At 40.1% G+C, this 20,955-nt stretch overlaps 1 protein-coding gene across 1 annotated transcript in view; it reads right to left on the bottom strand.

Moving 5' to 3' along the window:
* Positions 1-8,755: 8,755 nt before the first annotated feature.
* The window catches only part of LYST (lysosomal trafficking regulator), an 84,932-nt gene continuing 72,732 nt past the window's right edge, over positions 8,756-20,955 (bottom strand). Inside the window, exons 44-51 of the mRNA XM_066617076.1 lie at positions 20,734-20,923; positions 19,104-19,240; positions 17,989-18,087; positions 15,131-15,270; positions 14,754-14,851; positions 11,806-11,962; positions 10,138-10,209; positions 8,756-9,266 (exon numbers count right to left, since the gene is read on the bottom strand). Of these exons, the coding sequence (XP_066473173.1) occupies positions 9,128-9,266; positions 10,138-10,209; positions 11,806-11,962; positions 14,754-14,851; positions 15,131-15,270; positions 17,989-18,087; positions 19,104-19,240; positions 20,734-20,923 (1,032 nt within the window). The 3' untranslated portion in view covers positions 8,756-9,127. The remainder of the gene's footprint in view (positions 9,267-10,137; positions 10,210-11,805; positions 11,963-14,753; positions 14,852-15,130; positions 15,271-17,988; positions 18,088-19,103; positions 19,241-20,733; positions 20,924-20,955) is intronic.

Consider the following 20,955-nt stretch of genomic DNA (forward strand, 5'->3'; position numbering starts at 1 on the left):
CATTATACAGTTCTAAGCCCTCTACCTGCCAAGTGCTCTTTCAAGCATATAACCTCAGCCACAGAAGATACAAAATGACCACTGCCTTTAAAAGTATTCTATTATACTTGAAATGTTTAAGCAGTAGCGCTTTTCCTTAAGTCAATAAACATTTTCATAGCACTTTTTGAAGATTTGTCTCAATTGTGGGATTGTTATCAATCCTGTCTTTTTTCTTCTTATACAGTATTGTTTAATAGCCCAGTGACACTTGGCACACTCTTGTCCAGGTCATTTTTCCAGGTAACCCAATCAAGTCTCCTTGCCCCTGACTCTAATCCAGATAGCTTTGAAGTATTTGTTACTATTAAACCATAACTCTTTCTCCAAAGTTACCCTCCCCCCCACAGATACATTCAGGGTGAATCTCTTACATTGGTAGAGATTACAGAATTTACAGCACAACACATTTACTCAGAAGTAAGTCTCGCCATATTCAATAGGATTTACTTCCATTTAATTGTGTATAGGACTGCAACTTACATGTCTCATTTTGAAAGTCAGGATTCTAGAACTTGGCAGAAGGGTTTATTGCAGACTGGTAAGCTTAACAGAAAAAAAAATCCAGAAATATTCTCTAATTGGTACGGTTAGTTGGGTCACCTTATGTCAGGCATAATTCAGTGAAAAAGCCCATGTTATATGTGCAAAGGCAAGTTAGCAGTGTGAGAAACACTACTGGGAGAAAGTACCACTTTATTTCTACAGCAGTATTTCTCACACTGTGGCTTGGGACCCACCTGGTGGATCACAGTCCCATTTCTAGTGGGTCCCACAGAGCCTCCAATGAAAACATTGATGACAGAAAGATCAGATATCAATGGTTCTCAAACTGTGGGTCCATGGCTCACCAGTGGGTCAATTTTGGGTGGTTCACAAAATTGACAGAGTAGATTAAGCTATGTGCATCAAGGGTTAAACAACCAGCTACTCCCCCCCCCCCAGCAACCATTATAGTCACAGAGGCTTAAGTGAAGTGAAACTTTTTTTTAGGTGGGACCCAAAAGTTTGAGAACCAAAGAGATAATTATTTTCTCAAGCCCTGAGGCTATTCAAAAATCAGATAGCTGTTAACTGCCCTGCAAATAGCTGAACTGCAGTTTACAAGATCACTGCTATTTGAAATGTGGAGGGGAGAAGTGCTGAACTAGAATGTTACAAAATGGGAAGAGCAGAGGCTGACAACCTCAAGTAAAAGGGGATAGCATTTGGCATGCCAGCTCAGGTGACGAGGTTAGGTGCCAGCCCTGCCAAAACCTTTCACTAAGTCAGACCATGGTTCACCTAGTATTGACCTAGGTGGACCATGCAAAAGGCAGTTCCATAGGTTCAAACCTTTTTTAAAGAGCAGGTCACTTCTGGATGTACAGTGGGCCTGCCCTAGCTGTGGGCTTCGCACCCACTGATTTGACGTGCTGTGAATCAAAAATTACTGTATTCAGGGGAAAAAATATTCCTCCAACTCCACCTGCTGCAGTCTTTGCTTTCTGTTTACAAGTTTACAGAGTTGGAGGAATAATTTTTTTGAATAATATTTTTCTATTTGCTGGGTCATGCCCTGATGAAACTCACCAGCTTCCAGCTGAATTGGAGTGACTGCCACCATCACTATTCCCCCCCCCCCACTGCTAATAAAAATATTCATAAGGAAGAACACCAATTCACTACTGTGTAAGTTTCTCTTAACTTTTTCATTTTGGGATGGGATGGAAATGGGATGGCATTTCCATCCCATCCCCTCCACCCCATCTTACAGAACAACAGTATACTATCTGGTGGTGCATCAAATAATTACTAAAATGAAAACCCAAAAGGGAGATGATACTTCATAGCATGTATTAACAAACCCAGTCAATTTCTTTAAAAAGGGCAATAATCTGACATGGTATTATATTGGCATTTGTTATTGTCCTGCTTATCTTCAAGCACTTTTTCATATTTATTCTATTTTTTTTCCTGACACTAAAACTAAGCTAATAAGCCTATAGTTTCCTAGATAGAGGCATTACTTTTACATGGTATACAGTCTAGATAATAATCTTGATCCCAGAAGAGCAAAATGTATATCAAAAGGATACTTACCACAATTTTTTCAGTGGTGGATGGTGGGGGGGAATGATAGATTCAGGCTGCCTTTTACCCTAAGTCTACCATCACTTCCCTCCAGCCCATTGCAGATGGAGACACATCAGTATACTTGATTCAGTGAACAGGATGATGATCCACCTCCATATTTTCAAATGTCCCCTTACCTTGAGGAGGCCTCTGTGATTGCCCCTCCATCACAGGATGCAGTGCATGCCCCATTGGCACAGCTGCACTGGCAGTAGAAAATTAGATAGGATTGGGCCCCTAATGCCTAATAAACGTTTTTGAAATTAAAATTGAATTGAGGCAAGGGACATTTTGGAGGGGGTACTTGCATTCTAGGGAAGGAAGAAGTGGTGAGTCAGGAGTGTCGTTGGGCAGGAGACCCAGTTGGGCTGTCCCTAAGCAAACGTGTATAGAATTGTGCTGCATGTCAACCGATTAAATTTACACTAACAGTTCTGAAGCAAAAAGCATTCTTTGTTTTAAGAGGATGTGTTTTAGCATGCATCATCTTAGAAGAAGCATCCTCTAATGCATGTAACATAGAAGGGAGAATGCCTAGTGTAAGCTGCATTTGGACACTGCATTTCTTTAAATAGATATTTTTATTCATACATTAAAAAATCTAAAGCCCTGCAGCTCAGTCAATCAGGGCAACTTTTAGTTGATTTAAAAATTAGATAATCAACTGATTGATTAAAAGCTGCTACTCTAATTAAAAGCACATTTGGTTTCTTATTTTAAAAGAAGCACAATCAATTGTAAAAAGATTATAGAACTACTGTAGGGGAAGTGGGATTTTGACATTGCAGCTTCTGGCCAATCAGCTGTGTACAAATTTCTTAACCTGCAGAATTGGTTTTTTCCCCCAAGTTCAGTCCAAAACGGAATAAGGTTATATATATATATAAGAATATATATATATAGGTTATGGGGTATGTTCTTCCAAATTGCACTGTATATGTTTCCACATACCCTAAATTTTGCATACTCCTAACAGTGATACTCCTAACTCCGGTGCAACAAAAGCTAATATATATTTTGCATTTAATTTTTCTTCAATTTTTCTATCAGTAGCTTTGCTGAAACAGGTATTCAAAACTAAGACAATAGCTTCTACGTATCACGTGAAGACCAAGGATATTTATCTTGAGTCATTATAATACTATAAGAAACTGTGATTCAGAGCTTTTTACTGTGCATCTTTGGAAGTGTAAATTATTTTTAAATGTGCAACCATCCACACATTTTTATTTTAAACACATTCTCAGTAGTGATTATCTGTAAATCTTTTTTGGTTGAAGTCACTCGTGCTATAAAAAGATGAAACATTTTAGAAGTGTCAGTCTGAAAGCATTTTTATTTTTAACTAGTGTTATCAAAAAGTCTTGCAAGCAACTGTTTATGCCAAGTTCTAGCCCAGCAATTTAAGATTTCTTAATTTTACTTTTGCTTTTATTTTGAGAGTCTATGATTTAGGCAAAGGGAAATTAACCTGGGCACAACTGATAAACCACATGCCAAACCAAGTCTCTTTCCAGAGCTGGTGCAAAACTAACATTCTTTGCGGGGCAAACATAAGGATGAGTTGTTCAGAGAGAGTTAGCTACCCCTTACACACCAGTACATACTAGGTAGTTTTGCCCCCATGCCCCCCTTTTAAGCAATATTGCTTTGGGAGGAGAAACCTGCACAGTGGAGAAATGATGGATTAAGATATGGTTCCATGCCCTCAGTTTCTCTGTGCATATATAAGACATCTAGGTATGATGTTTTGGTTATGATCTGACAATCCCAGCACAGTATTAATTAGTTACAGGAGACACATTTCCAAATCAACTATAGAGATGCAAAAGATGCTTGACAATTACAAAAATTAATCTTGTTGAATAATGGACTTCAGACAGTACGGATAGCTGACAGCCGTCCTTCTCTCACAGTTATCAAGAATTTCTCAAAAGTAAAAACTACTTATAGAACTAACAAGATTAATAGTTTTCCAGTTGTTTCTCTCTGACAGAATGTTTTTATGCATTGAACTGATCTTTAAAATGGCCCTGGAGCAAACATAGGCAAAATGAACTAAGATTATCTATATAAGTGGTGTGTGTTTCTGTGTGTGTATTGGATAAAGCAAGGCAGCTTCAAGAGGGGAACAATTTTCTCTTCAATACATGCCTAAGACATTATGTGTTGTGACTCTAAACAGTTTCTAGTTTTAATCTATATAAAATTAATGTATTGTTAGTTATATAAACAAATATTAACCAACAATATGAGAACACATATGATTTACAAGAATATTCAATATGATATGCATAACTCACTAGGTGTTTTTAAAATTTCCAGAACAAAGCCATAATGCCAGATAAATATCCTTCTGTTCAAAAAAGGCATATCTACATAAAAACACTGTGCTTTTATTAAAGTCAGGAATGTTGCATACTTAAGACTTACACTCCAATGTAGGAGTAATTAAAAATGTTCCCAAAACAATGGGGAAAAAGCAGGAGTTCATACGTCTTTTCCTAAGTTTTTTAGGTCATGGTAAACCCATGCACCGAAAAGCTCTTCTTCTTTCAAGTCTTACAAGTGGAAACCCAGAAGCTTTAATGGAACTTTATGCAGGACCATGGAGGATTGGGAATTCATGTGCATGTGTTCACATAGAAGTTTTTCCATACTTGGTGTGCTTTTGGATTTTAGATTAATTGGAAGATTTCCATATCTTAATGAAAGTTTTTTTTTAAAGTTGAAAGTTACACATCATCTATCATTTTATATTAGAATTATGGGGAGCTAGGAAGTGACTGCCTGTTTATAGTTAAACAGCTACAGTTCTTATGGTTCTCTTTTCAATTATTCACATTCAACTTGACATTGAAAGGAAAGGCCTAACCTAAAAAGGTAGAGTATATTTCCACAACTGAAAAGTGTGTGTGTGTGTGTGTGTGTGTGTGTGTGTGTGTGTGTGTGTGTTTAAAATTCTATAAGTTTACTCAGCAAAATAGCACAATATATATAAACCCTTTAAATAATGGAATTAATTTAATTTGTCATACAAGGCAGCCAGAAATATTCAGAATCCTATGTGCCATGGGTCTCCAAACTACAACCAAGAGCATATACAGCCTGCCACATGATTTTATCCAGCCCACAGCAACTTAAAATATTTTTTCCCAACCGCGTGTTGGGAAAGTTAACACGTGCAGTTCTGTCAGCCACACTCCTATCCCTATGGCCAGAGTGATGTCAGCCTGGCTAACCTAATTTCAGTCACCTTGGCCATATGGTTTAAGACACTCAAACCATATTTAATGTTAGTCTCACCCCTGTCAATAAAACAAGTCGAGTTTCTGCATGTTGACTTTTCAACACTACCATAAAACTATCGTGATGGTCATTTTAGTGTCAAAAATAGAGGTCAAAAATAGCGTCATTTTTGTACACATGTAAACAAATCATAACAATCCATGTTTTGGCAACAGATCAGGCAGAGATGGTGTGTCGTGCATCACTTATCTTTGCCTATATAAAGCTGAATTTTTTGGCCATAAAAATGTAAAATATATGACTGAAAAGTTTGGAGACCCCTCCTATTGGCTGTAAATTTTTAACCTGTACAAAAACTATTGTTAAAATCTGGGTTAGGCAAGTACAGTCGTGCATTGCTTAACGACAGGGATACGGATCAGCACCCTTGTTGTTAAGCCCTTGCCCTAATGAAGAGAATAAAAAGGAACAAACTGTGGCAAAAGAAATGTAAGAAGGTGATAGGGGAGGCCAAGCGAGACTATGAGGAACGCATGGCCGGCAACATTAAGGGGAATAATAAAAGCTTCTTCAAATATGTTAGAAGCAGGAAACCCGCCAGAGAAGCGGTTGGCCCTCTGGATGGTGAGGGAGGGAAAGGGGAGATAAAAGGAGACTTAGAGATGGCAGAGAAATTAAATGAGTTCTTTGCATCTGTCTTCACGGCAGAAGACCTCGGGCAGATACCGCTGCCCGAACGGCCCCTCCTAACCGTGGAGTTAAGTCAGATAGAGGTTAAAAGAGAAGATGTTTCAGACCTCATTGATAAATTAAAGATCAATAAGTCACCGGGCCCTGATGGCATCCACCCAAGGGTTATTAAGGAATTGAAGAATGAAGTTGCAGATCTCTTGACTAAGGTATGCAACTTGTCCCTCAAAACGGCCACGGTACCAGAAGATTGGAGGATAGCAAATGTCACGCCTATTTTTAAAAAGGGAAAGAGGGGGAACCCGGGAAACTATAGGCCGGTCAGCCTAACATCCATACCGGGTAAGATGGTGGAATGCCTCATCAAAGATAGAATCTCAAAACACATAGACGAACAGGCCTTGCTGAGGGAGAGTCAGCATGGCTTCTGTAAGGGTAAGTCTTGCCTCACAAACCTTATAGAATTCTTTGAAAAGGTCAGCAGGCATGTGGATGCGGGAGAACCCGTGGACATTATATATCTGGACTTTCAGAAGGCGTTTGACACGGCCCCTCACCAAAGGCTACTGAAAAAACTCCACAGTCAGGGAATTAGAGGACAGGTCCTCTCGTGGATTGAGAACTGGTTGGAGGCCAGGAAGCAGAGAGTGGGTGTCAATGGGCAATGCTTGGGATCATTAGGAAGGGTATTGAGAACAAAACGGTTAGTATTATAATGCCGTTGTACAAATCGATGGTAAGGCCACACCTGGAGTATTGTGTCCAGTTCTGGTCGCCGCATCTCAAAAAAGACATAGTGGAAATGGAAAAGGTGCAAAAGAGAGCGACTAAGATGATTACGGGGCTGGGGCACCTTCCTTATGAGGAAAGGCTACGGCGTTTGGGCCTCTTCAGCCTAGAAAAGAGACGCTTGAGGGGGGACATGATTGAGACATACAAAATTATGCAGGGGATGGACAGAGTGGATAGGGAGATGCTCTTTACACTCTCACATAATACCAGAACCAGGGGACATCCACTAAAATTGAGTGTTGGGCGGGTTAGGACAGACAAAAGAAAATATTTCTTTACTCAGTGTGTGGTCGGTCTGTGGAACTCCTTGCCACAGGATGTGGTGCTGGCGTCTAGCCTAGACGCCTTTAAAAGGGGATTGGACGAGTTTCTGGAGGAAAAATCCATTATGGGGTACAAGCCATGATGTGTATGCGCAACCTCCTGATTTTAGGAATGGGTTAAGTCAGAATGCCAGATGTAGGGGAGGGCACCAGGATGAGGTCTCTTGTTATCTGGTGTGCTCCCTGGGGCATTTGGTGGGCCGCTGTGAGATACAGGAAGCTGGACTAGATGGGCCTATGGCCTGATCCAGTGGGGCTGTTCTTATGTTCTTATGTTCTTATGATGTTAAAGCCTCTGAAGCTGAGGGGAGCTGTACTCCCCTGGTCTCCGGAGGCTTTTCTGAACCCCGCAGAGGCAGCATGCATCTACACGCTGCCTCTACGAGGCTCAGAATGCCCGTTTCGGGTGAGAAGGCTTGACTTCCAGTGTCCCGATGGAAACCGGGAGTGACTTTTTTTGCCTAATAAAGCATCCTCCAGGGGCTTCCCTGGGCCTCCTGGAAGTCATGTTTTTATGGCTGAAACAGTCATTCTGCACCTCACAGATGCGCGCTGCCTCTGAAGAGCTCAGAAAAGCCTTCAGAAATGAGGAGAGCAAGCTCCCCTTTGCTTAGGAAACTTGGGGGAGAGGAGGACAGGGACCAGTGGCAGCCATCCCATACGTGGGCTGTTGGTGGTTGGAACATCGCTAAACGATGTTCACCTATACATGGGCTCATGTTTTAAAAATATGCTGTTTTTCAATAGAATTATTTTTTTAACTTGTTTTTATTTCATATATGTATCTACATAGTACTAACTCAGAACTAACTTGCTCAAAATGTTAGTCATAGTCTTAATTCCTCTCTCATACAGTTTTCATAATACCCACATGAAAGATAGAAAACAATTATTTGTGCAAGAAACACCTACGGCATTAATTTGCTTCTTCAAAAAGTTATTTTGATTTCTCAGCTTTTAAACTGGCTGTGGCAATGGCTGCATTTATCCTAGAGCAGGGGTGCCCAAACCCCGGCCCTGGGGCCACTTGCGACCCTCAAGGACTCCCAATGCAGCCCTCAAGGAGCCCCCAGTCTCCAATGAGCCTCTGGCCCTCCGGAGATGTGCTGGAGCCCGCACTGGCCCAACGCAACTGCTCTCAGCGTGAGGGCGACTGTTTGACTTCTTGCATGAGTTGTGGGATGAGGGCTCCCTCCACTGCTTGCTGTTTCACATTTGTGATGCAGTAGCGGCAGCGAAGGAACGGCCAGTCTTGCTTTGTGCAAGGCCTTTTATAGGCCTTGAGCTATTGCAAGACCTTCATTCATTCATATAAGTTCATCTTTAATATACACATTTATGTAAACGTATGTAAATTTATTCAAATTTTTAAATATAAATTAATTCTTTTTTCCCCCGGCCCCCAACCCAGTGTCAGAGAGATGATGTGGCCCTCCTGCCAAAAACTTTGGACACCCCTGTCCTAGAGCATGGTGTACCACAGTCTACTAATAAGTTACACACAAACACCAACTTTTTAATAAACCTTTTAAGTATTTTAATGCTATTTTATTTTTTACAACACCAAAAGGAGCAAGATTACCACTAGTGCTTCAAGATTTACAACATATGGATCCATGAAATGATCTGTAAAAATATTTTTACATTATACACTGCAGCATTTAAACCTCTTGGTTAGTGCTTCTATCACTGTGCTGGTACCAAAGAAGGTAGACCAGAAGTTTCTCATAACCATGATATGATTTATAAATTTGGTGCATAAGCATGCACAGCAGCCTTTCACTGATGCATCTCTGGTCTACTCACTTGTTGAGGATGTGATGCATTTCAAAATCCAGTTAAACCAGAGAGGCCCTATAATCTACTCTGGATGGAAAGTGCTTCAAAAGTCAATCACAGCCAAGGAGCATGAGGAGTCATCAGCCAGCTGCATAGCTGCTAAGGAATGAGTAGAACATGGGGAGCTTCAAGCGTTGCTGGTCCTTCCGACACCAAGCAATGACTGTGCCTTCATTGTTTGCCGTGTACAAGTGATGGCCATCACAGGAAAATGTAAGGCTGTAAAGAATTTTTAAAAATCAAACTTGTCACACATCCTAAAATATAGAACTTTTTAAAAATATGGAGGCAGATATCTTAATCCAGTGGGCACATGGGGCAGAGGAACAAGATAAGATAAACCTGGGTCAGTTCAGAAATCATCTTGAATTTAGTGTAGAACCCAATGAATAAATACAAGGGAGGTCTGCACAAGATCCCCCCCTTCAGAATATGCCCATAGAAGATCTGGCACACATCAAACTTAATTCTCAGTCTTGCTATATTTTAATTTTAATTCTTTGGAATTTGTATGCAACCCAATATTCTTCCTCCCCCTTGTAACACGGTACATATTTAATCCAATTTTAAAGATGTTTTCAGTTGAGTGTCAATATTTACAACAAAACTAATTTCTCTCTCTCTTGCTCAAGAGAATGGAAGAAACCTATCCTCTGCTGCAACCATGTGAGCTTTCCATTCAAATATTACCAGTGTGGCATAGCTCAGTTAAACTGAAGCTGTAATGCTGTTATGAAGATGTAAGGTTCAGCCCTGTTCTGCTTTATGAAGAGATAAATCATAGTGTTGCCTTAGGCAAGAAGGAGGAGGCTGTTACTTCCAGATCTACGCAGCAGAAACATCAACCAAGTACTATAATAAGGAAGAGATTGCTTACTCTCATATAGGGTCAAGGTGTTAGGCAACAAACACTAATATAAAAATTACTTTAAGTGTTTCTACTGGATTATGAAATACAAAAACAGCAATCTAAGATATGTGCAAAAGAAACTCTAAGCAAAGAAGGTTAAAGATTGCAAGGTGTGCTGAAATATAATTCAAAAAAAGTAAAAGAACAGTTGCGATATACTACAAATGAAGAAATGCTTACCTCACAATAGGTTTATTTGATTTAGGAAAAGTAATTTCCCGTACAGGTTTCAAATCCCACGTGCTCCATAGTCTAAGAAAAAGATAAAGATATTTTGTTTTATTTAAAATACTTGTATTTCACCCTTCAGTTTAACATCCCCCAGGTGGTTCACATCACCACAAAACCAAATCAGTATAAACACAACAGACACAGATGAATGGATGTGATAAGACACAGCCCACAGACAGAAATAGCTGTCTAGAAACTTAGAGGCAGTAATGCAGAACTATCACGGATCACAGCACAGACATTCATTTTATTTCTATGCCCTTCTATGAGCTCTGGGAAAACTAGTGTTGCAGGTTTTTAGCTGTACCCTGGAAAAACCAAACCTAGCCCTTAAAAGTATGGCCTGTACTGCTCTGGGATGTGTGTTCTTATGTATACTTTATATAAGTATCCAAGAACCAGCTTGATGGATCAGACTAGAGGTCTATCTAGTTTAGATACTAAATACAGTGTTTAGATACTAGATACACTGTTTAGATCAGGGGTGCTCACACTTTTTTGGCTCGAGAGCTACTTTGAAACCCAGCAAGGTCCGGAGATCTACCAGAGTTTTTTTTACAATGTTCGCGCCATCATAACATATAACATTTATGTGTACAATGTATGTTGGTGTACCTTGAGCCCCACTGAGTATAACAGGACTTACTCCTGAGTAGACATGCCTAGGATTAGGCTGTGAGGCTGCAATCCTAGCCACACTTACCTGGGAGTAAGCCCCATTGAGTACAAATGGGCCTTACTTCCGGCGTTTCCTCCCAGAGGCACCTGAAGGGGGGGGTCAGCACTCCGTGATCTACTCATTTTGCCTTGCGATCTACCGGTAGATCGCGATCCACCTATTGAGCACCCCTGGTTTAGATACTAGATACACTATTACCAACAGTGGCCCACTGAGTGTGGCCAAGCAGTCCACAAGCAGGCCCACCCCACTGTTTGCCACCTCCCACAAGCAACTGATATCAAGAGGTTCTGTGTAGCTATCATGACTAATGGCCAATGACAGATGTGCCCTCTCAATGAATTTCTAAACCAGTGACCATCACGTTTCTTGTAGTAAATTGCTTAAGCTAACTATACCCTGTGTGACAAACTGCTCTTTTTCTCCTGTCATGATTCTTCCACCAAACTATGCAGATAAGGCCGAGTTCTGGCATTGTATGAGGGAGAAAAAAAAAACCCTCTTTCCATTTTTCTCTATGCCATGAACTATTTTATGAACCTCTATTATGTTTCCTCTTTACAGATACCATTTTTAAAAATTCAGTTTTTTTTGTACAGTGTGCAGTTCCTCTTTGCACAATTTGATGAAACGTGCCCTGATGTTTTTCTTTCAACAGCAAAAAGGCTTTTTCATTTGCAGCCACACTATCTCCCCCTGAAGCAAGAGCACTCTCTCCCCTTCATTACTCCTGTACAGTTATCAAGCTACAGAAGCAGGAAAGCTGTGGCAGTATGAGGGGAATTGATTCCATTGCTTCACAGAAAATTGTTGCTACACAACTTTACAAAGAAAATGTGTGCTGCACAGTTTCAAAAGGAATGCGCTGTAACATTCTTTTTTGTCAAGCAGCATATATACACACACACAATAACAAATGCATTTTTATATCCTCCCACCTTACAACTCCATTTTCTAGCCCTCCAGCAATCACATTGATGGAGACGCCTTCAGGCTGGTTAGAGAAAGCAACAGAGCATATAATTTCCCTGCAATGCACATGTCCCACAAGATCACCATTCACGGTCCAAAGTCTGAGATCACTGCCACCTCCAACTGCAACAAAAACACAACAGAACCTCTGCATTAGGAAGATCAGAATACAGCTAAGATGTAAACAATATATACTACCCAAGGAGCCACGCAGGTAAAAGGATAGAAAGAATGAAGAACTTTCATCAAATCATATACAATATAGGCACTGAATTAAAATTGTGTTTTCTGGTAGTAAAAATGCCAGGGCGGGACGGGACCACATGAAATAGAATCTACAACATAAAGGCTACAGTATTCTTATCAAGCAATGCAAAAGACTGAGGGTTCCAGAAGACTGTAAAGCTACCCCTAACTTGAGACATCTCAAATATTTTCAATGCTCCTAATTTCAAGAACTGCAAGATGTGTCAGCCTATTCTGCAATCAATCACCACTGAACCAGTCCACACTGCTGTTTCCTAGGGTATGCATAAGGAAAAGGAATCTGATTTTTTTGGGAAATGTCTTTTGGCTCAAATGTGAATGCAGGAAATTCTAGCCCAGTATAAACAGGGGACCCTCAAAAGGAGGACTTATCAAGCCACATTCCACAATCATACTTGAGTGCCAAGCAGAGGGAACCTCCTGTTATGCTTTCCTCAAAACATCCCAAAAAGATTATATAGCCTATCCAAATCTTATTCCGAAGTACACAGATTAACAATGTAAATTATTTTTATAATTTCACCAATTTAGAAGACCGAATTGAATCTCCATACCCAGAACAATACAACTCTGGTTATCAGATACTGGGAGCACACAGCAGAGAAGAGCTATCACCACCATGAATCAGTTGTGAATTTTCCAGATACGTGTGGTTGAAGACAGAGTGCAGAACTTGATTGATCTTTGGTCTGATACAGCAAAAGCAATTACATTTTTTGCAGATATTTTGCAGTAGCTCAGGAAATGAACCAGAAACAGGCTTCCGGGAGGCTTTTTCTGAGTTGGCTTATTTTGTTATTGCTCCTTAGGATTTTGTTGTAACTGCTATTGTTGTCTTATTGAATTTGTGCATTGTTTGGTAATTGTATCAATGGTACAATTGATTATTGTGTTTGTGCATTGTAATTGATATTGCAAGCCACCTTGAGTCTCACAAAAAGAGAAAGGTGAGGTAGAAATGTTACAATAATAGGTCAGGCAAAGGAATTATTTTCCATAGCTCATGTCTCCTTTCCATGAGTTAAGGAGGAAAACAAATAACGTAAAAGGAAAAAATAAGCATTTGCATCAGGTATGCAATTTTTTGTTCTTGTTATTTTAATAATCAAGTCTTCACAGGGCTCTGGACATGATTTATTGATCGGTGGGTTTTATGGCAGTGTTCTTTGTTGACTGCCATAAAAGTTGTCAGAACATCTAGAAAATCTAACCCCAGTACACATTTATCAAAGCAGTTGGAACTGCTGATTATTAAATATGAATCCCAAAAGGGGAAAGGAATGGGTTAAAACTGAAAACTAGCAAGCTAAGATAGCATCCCGCTGCCCATTCCCCCTTATTTACTTTTAAGTGCACCAATGATTGAAGTGCTTATCTTTAGTTCTGTGCTGAAGAACAAGTGAACAAAGGCATAACAGAACAAATGTTTTATTAATCTGTCTCTAGAGTTTTAGAGACCTGCTGATACATCATTTTAAGTCTCTAGAGATCTGCACTAACCTGCAAATAGATACAGATATTCCATGCTTTCTTCTAAATCTGTCTCCTTTAGGACCACAACCTATACTGCATATTTAATTTCTTTCAGGCACAGTGGAACATCACTGTTATCCATCTTTATTTTGCATCTGTAGTTAATGAACACTTTAAAACTGTTTCCATGCTGCCTATTATTTAGTATCAGGAGGCAAGAATGAGAGATAATTTTAACAAAAGTAATTCTGGCTTGTATCCACCCCTTAGGAATTTTTGAGATGCAGTATGTTGGATAACAAATCTGAAATCAGGGCCATAACTGCAGAGAAGTCAACTTCCTTAAGATGTAGTTACTGTTAAATGCTAGAGAGGTCACAATGGGAATGTACACATATGCGAGTGCTTACAATATTTCCCCCATTTCACCCATCAGCTTGCATAGTAAATATGACTGGGATCCAAAGGAATGCATGGTGTTCTTCAGGCACACAGTGGAGATTTGCTGACTCTCATTAGAACTGAGAGCCATCATCCCTTTAGAATGGTTTGCAATGCAACTTGGACATCCTGATACTTATGGAAAGCTGTAATGATCTATCTACATCTATGCATACCTTTATGAATACAGTGGGCCCTTGGTATTTGTGAGGGACCTGTTCCTAGACCCTCCCCCCCAAAGGATACCAATTTCCATGCATGTGGAAAGCCATTAAAGGACTTCCTGTTTGTGACTGGAAGTACCTTCTAGTCATGCACGGCCTCCCTGGAGGCCTCTGAAAGGCACTTCCGGTTTTGGCAAAATTCCAAAGTGCTTTTCAGAGGCCAGGGGAAGCTGCATGCAGCCTCCCCAATGCCTCAGAACACCCTGAATCCCTTCTGATGCAGGGTCAGTACCTGCAACGTCTGTGGGTGCCAAACATGCAGCTGAGAAGAGTGGACTGTATACGGATAGTGTACTGGACAGGTTTGGGTCATTATAATGATCAGATCCTATCCTAGCCAATATAGTGATTAGAAGAGGGACGATGGAGTATTTGTAACACTAACGGTTTTGCAATTTTAAACATTTAGTCCAGTGGAGATCCAACTGAGATTCTAAAGCCTGCATATCCTGACACCATCAGAAGCTAGTTCAGTAAACAGGTATTGAATCCTACCCAATTCAACATACCTGAATCACAAATTGTTGCAATGTCACCTGTTGTTTCACTAGCAGACACTGCTGTTACAGGACTCTTGTGCCCAGCAAGACTTTGCACGTAGCAGAGCCTGTAACAATCAATTTAATGATACAAATATTAGCTTTCAACATTAATGGCAGTTCCTTTAACACACATATTGCCAGCTTCAATTTGAACAACAGATAATACAACACACAATGTGCCAGATGCTGTATAGGCGGGATAAGTAAATGCCTTAAGCATCTTCATCATACTTAAGATAAATGAATCACACAAAAACAATCCTAAATTATATTTTTCAATCTTTAAAATGCAGAAGTGAGAATTAGTTGAAATAGCAAAAAAAATTATCTAAATGTATTTGTACCTGTTCAAATCCCATATGATACAAGTTCCATCTTTGCTCACGCTTATCATTATGCTGTAGGGTTTACAAACAAACAAGCTGGTGATTTCTGCAGTATGGCCATACAGATGTACCTGAGACTCCATTTCTATCTCAGAAGGCTGAAAAGGAACAAAATTACAATAAAGTCCTACTAAGGAACGAAAGAGTGGATGATGGAGAGGGAATACAACTTACTGAAGTGTGAGGTATGAGGGTACCCTTGGAGATACAGGATTCATGTTTTACTAATTCTCACTTAAATCAACATGTGCCATTTGACAACTTCCATTCTATACCCATTTTAACTCCTAAACATTTAAGCAAGAGTTCAAATCACGAGCACTTGTAACAATTTTCTTCAAAATAAAAACCTCCTCCCAAATGAGTACATAGCTGACAAACACTTGGTCATATGGCATTAGCTATGAAAGCTAGTTTCTTCATCTCTCTCCCATAGTTATTAGGAACTGAGAGCAGATCTATACAGCTGGCTTGTTTGGCAACACACATTGTATTGCCCCAGCAGTGGCTGTCTGCTGGTGTTCTTTGGCATCTTTTTAGATTGTGAGCTCTTTCGGGACAGGGAGCCGTTACTTATTTGATTTTTTTCTATAAACCACTTTGTGAACTTTTCACTGAAAAGTGGTATATAAATACTGATACTAATGTTTCTTGAGTAAGTTCTAGGTGGATGTGCCATTTATGCTGCCATACCTAAGAATTGTATAGAGAAGAAAAGCTGCCCTTGATTTAGGTACGAAAAGCTGCCCTTGATGTGTATGCGCAACCTCCTGATTTTAGAAATGGGTTATGTCAGAATGCAGATGCAGGGGAGGGCACCAGGATGAGGTCTCTTGTTATCTGGTGTGCTCCCTGGGGCATTTGGTGGGCCACTGTGAGATACAGGAAGCTGGACTAGATGGGCCTATGGCCTGATCCAGTGGGGCTGTTCTTATGTTCTTATGTAGGTACAAACTTTATCCAATGCTACTATTTCATTTCAATGTTTCCTCTCAGTGATAGGTAGGACTTCAATGTTTCCTCTCTCAAAAGCCAGGGAGCTAATTAAGATGCAGAATCATCATAATAAAAAAGAAGACCAAGGTGACAGACAAAAACCAACAGTTTTCCCAGATATGCTAGTCACAGCAGTGTTTTGTTAGGATTCCAGAAATATGGTTTGCTAGACTTCAACAGAAATTTGACAGACAGACCTGAGTCTCTTTCAATCCTAAAGTTTTCTGTGCCAGTACATAAGTGATTGGGTATGTGAATTGTCTGTTGCACTGTGTCACAAATCACAGCTTTACATCAGCTCTTTAGAACCATTGCACTGTCAGTAGGGATAGAAACATCCATGCAAAGTGTTTAAAACTGCAGTGTAAGTAGTTCAAACATAAGGATGTACACTTAACTTTATACTTCCTATAATGCCTCAAATTGTTCCTCTAAACCTGTTCTCAGCTGGGAACAGAATCCACAACAGATGTGAACGTTATCATGCCATATGGCTTTGTCTTAAGCAGCTGACTAGACTGAGAAGCTGCACTACAGGCAGTCTGCAGTTTTTGGAAGTGCCAGAGCTATGGGGCTCCCATAAAGATGGTGCAATTCTACAGCAGCACACCTGAGCAGCAATGAGAGAAACGCTCACATTTATACAGAGCATATTTATAGATTGAATACAAGTCCAGATGGCAATCTTTTATTTTGAGCACTTTAAAGCATTATTTTTCTGGCAGTTTCAATAAAGAAAAAAAATCCAGACTTGGCAAATGTCTCCCCCAAAACAGCCCATCTAACACTCATATGTTTGCTATGCATGAAAAGAATAACTCTGTTTCTGTCCACACAACCCCTAGAAGTAAGAGTGCTCAAGGTTCAAATAAAAGGCCAAACCACAGAGTTGTGGCAATACTGTGAATGGACTGAACGACATTTCCATTTTTACTATAAAGCAGCCATGGTGGGGTGGGGGGGGGGAGGGAGGATGCTCCAAATTTGTTCAGAGTACCGGCATGTATGGGTGAGTTAACTCTTCCCCTCACAGTTTTCCTGATCTAGGTACATTCCTAAATGCTACTAACTGAAGCACAAAAAATTCAGATACCTGTATAAATACCAGGAAGTATTCTATCCCCTTCATCAAATTTGAAACTTCCCTACAGCTGCTTTGTAGTAAAAATGAAAGCATCAGAAATTTCAATCAATCACAATACTCCCCCCACATATGTAGTCTGACTGTAAACTTTCATTGAACAAACCCAGGAACATCAGAAGAATTTTTTGCAAGTCAAGCAATTATAAGAAAAACATTCAATGTTTTTAGAATGCAAAGTCCATTCAGAAATTCAACTTGATTAAAAAGTGGGGGGAGGGGGCAGGAAATCACACTAATAGAGGCTGCCTCTATAGGATTTGAAAAACAAAAATACAAAAGACTGGTTTAAGATACCTATCCTTTCTGACCAGCTCCACACAAGTACAGACATGCACATGCATAGAACATGTATATTCTGGCGACTTCCCATTTCATTGGGACTTTCCTCAATTGTATGGGAGAGTTTCACCTAATCACCCCTCTATGCATGCTACTAAACTTACTTTTAGCAGTGAACAAAAAGGGGCAACTTGGATGAACTGCCTGCCCCATGTGATTAGAAACACTCAAATGACAAAAGGTCAGGACACACGAATGCCATGAGCACTCACTTCTTTGAACATGTGGGGCTGGACCTGGACTAGAAGTATCCAACACAGCTGACCCCAAAGGGAAATCATTAAACAGCTACTATAGGCAGGTTTTTAAACAGATGGTTTCTCTCTTATTTACTTACCGTACTACTAGTGAACCTGTTCATGTATGCGGTGATGACTCCACACTTACTGCCTGTGAAAAGTTGACAGCTGTCTGGAACCCAGGCACAACTGGTTACCTTAGGATAAAAATTAAAATAGTATCCAATATTACTTTTTAGTCCTATTACATTTAATCTACTGTTTGGCTCAAAGAACTTTTAAGGAGGCTTATATGACACATTTTAAACAAACTTCTCTGTACATTTTTTTTAACTGTTTACTCAATTACTTGGGAATGCAATAGTTAAAGATCTCTTAACCACAGAGAAACCTACAAGTGGTTAATTAGGGTGGAAATTCTCCAAGCAAGCGATTCATGTGCACAGCAGGACTCCTTGCTTTCAAATTGGAAAGCATCTATCTTATGCAACATAGGAAGAAGTGTCAAATTTGAAAGGATGCCAGAACAAGCTTCCAGAGCAGTAAAGGCGAAGCTGCAGTCTGAACATGAAAATGGAAAGCCCATGTGTGCACAGCAGTACACATGTGTAACTACAGTAACAGAATCTGGGCCCATTAACTTAATTGTTCTGAATCTTTAATTCACAGTGAATTATTAACTAGTATTAGCATGGCAACAGTTGCCTTTTGGACCAATCGTTTTTTGACAGCCTTGCACAAGTGATTTGTGCTTCCCCTCACTTGATACTAGCAGAAAGACATCTACATCTGAGCTGGCAGCTTTGTTTGCATTTATATAATCAAGAGGCAGAAGGATCCAGGAAAATGGGACATTGATTAAGAAGTCTTGTAGCACCTAGCCCACTTCATTAGATACACTAGTATGTATGCATATTCACTGGTAAAGAGAAAACCTGAGAACAGTGGAGTCAAAAAGTCATGAAAAGATGCCCAGGCCCTTTGTTCTTGGTGCTTACAAATCTATGTGTATATATTTGCAAACTGAGGAAAATATTGGATGCACCTGACAAAGTGGGCTCTGGTCCATGAAAGCTTATACCGCAACCAGGCTAATAGTTCCTAAAATGCCAGAAAACTATTGCCTTTGCTGCAATAAACTAACATTTTCATATGCTTCAGTCATAATGTTTTTTAGAAGCATAGTTATTTGTAAGAGGAGTCAAAGTTTTACCTGGTGAAACGGCGAACTTTGTATAAAGTTAACTGGAGGTTCACTCTGCTTGCTTTTTAACCTTAAGATGTTGTCAGCATAACCCCAACTGAGAATGGCAGACCACTGGATATCTGTGCTGTGCATGCTTCTAACACCTGCAACAAACAGCAGCCAAGTTATTGGGATATATCCTAAAGTTTTGCAGAGCACAATTTGTTACGTTAGAATGGGGTGTCCAAACCCCGGCCCTTGAGGACTCCCAATCCAGCCCTCAGGGAACCCCCAGTCTCCAATGAGCCTCTGGCCCTCCATGGACTGATACAACTGCTCTCAGCATGACGACCAACTGTTCAACCTCTTACATGAGCTGTGGGAGGAGAGCTCCCTCCACTGCTTGCTGTTTCACATCTGTGATGCAGAAGTGGCAGCAAAGGAAGGCTGGCCCAGCTTTGTGCAAGGCTTTTTATAGGCCTTGGGCTATTGAAAGACCTTCATTCATTCATCAGTTCCATATATAATACATTCATTTATGTAAATTTATTCAAATTTGAAATGTAAATTAATTCTTTTTTTCCCCCCAGCCCCTGACACAGTGTCAGAGAGATGATGTGGCCCTCCTGCCAAAAAGTCTGAACACCCCTGCGTTAGAACCTTTTGCACCAAGCAAAAAGGGTTGTGCTCGCACCAGGCATTCTTCCTTACACAGAAAGAGTCCCTGCAAGAGTGCACTGCTCCTTCTACTTGAAGCAGCAACTTCAGCTGATGGAGCTGTGCTCTGCAAAACCTTAGGATACAACTGACTCATATTAAGTAGAAAGCTGTACTAACCTACAACAAAAGGCATATGTCATATTTTTGCATTTAGTTTTGAAAATTGTTGCTGAAATGTTTAAGCAATAAAGGTGTCTTTTATAAATCAATTTAAAGCATAAACTGTTTTTAATTTTAGTAATCTGGACAGTTTGTTTCCAGTGTATCCAGACTCAAACATCCAGTGTATCCATACACAAAACATCAAACTATCATAAAACAGAAACTTGCAAAATTATCAGATTGCTTAGCACTGCGACCCCCTACTCACCCACCCAGTTGTATGTCAATCTAGGACAAAATCATACATGGCCAGAGCTGTACGATTTCTATGGAGATTCCAAAACATGTAGAAATCTGAATGTATGCTATAACTTCCATAAAGACTGAAATAAGTTTTAACATCTGCATTATCACTTCATTTTGGATAGTTCTGTAGCTGTGATTAAAAATTGCTTCAACTCATATGGGAGCCACTTCACCCAAACTGCTTCCCACGCAGTTCTGCTCTCATGCAGTTTCAGATCTGAACAGCAATTAGGCCACTCAGGTAACACATCAATCACATCTCGTATTACATTATCTATAATATTCAGCTGATGAAGGCTAGACCACTGAACAGTTAAACAGAGGCCAACTTCATGATTTCTTTTTCCAGTGCTTCATGATCAAATTCAGCTCAGTTTTATTTTCACATACAATCAGATTATAAGAGAAATGCAAAAGGCAACACAGAAATCCACTGGAAGCACAAACTTCAGCGGGCAAGAGGTAATTTATCCAATTAAATTTCATCACAGCAATCCCAGCATTCCCATGACAAAGTTAGCATCCTTACCTTGTTCTTTGCTATATATCATCAGAAGGCAGAATTTTCGGGACAGACCACAAATTGCTCTCGTTGGCAGAGCTTGCAGGGAACCAAACCTTTCTCCATGCGGCTGGCTGAAGCAGACAACAGGATCTGGGGCACTGGGGGAACCTACATATTCCCCCCATTTTAAGCCTTTAATCCAAGGCAAAGGACTCTAGTACAAAGAAATAAAATGATTGTCAACAA

Source organism: Tiliqua scincoides, chromosome 1 (genome assembly GCF_035046505.1).
Source record: "Tiliqua scincoides isolate rTilSci1 chromosome 1, rTilSci1.hap2, whole genome shotgun sequence".
NCBI lineage: Eukaryota > Metazoa > Chordata > Lepidosauria > Squamata > Scincidae > Tiliqua > Tiliqua scincoides.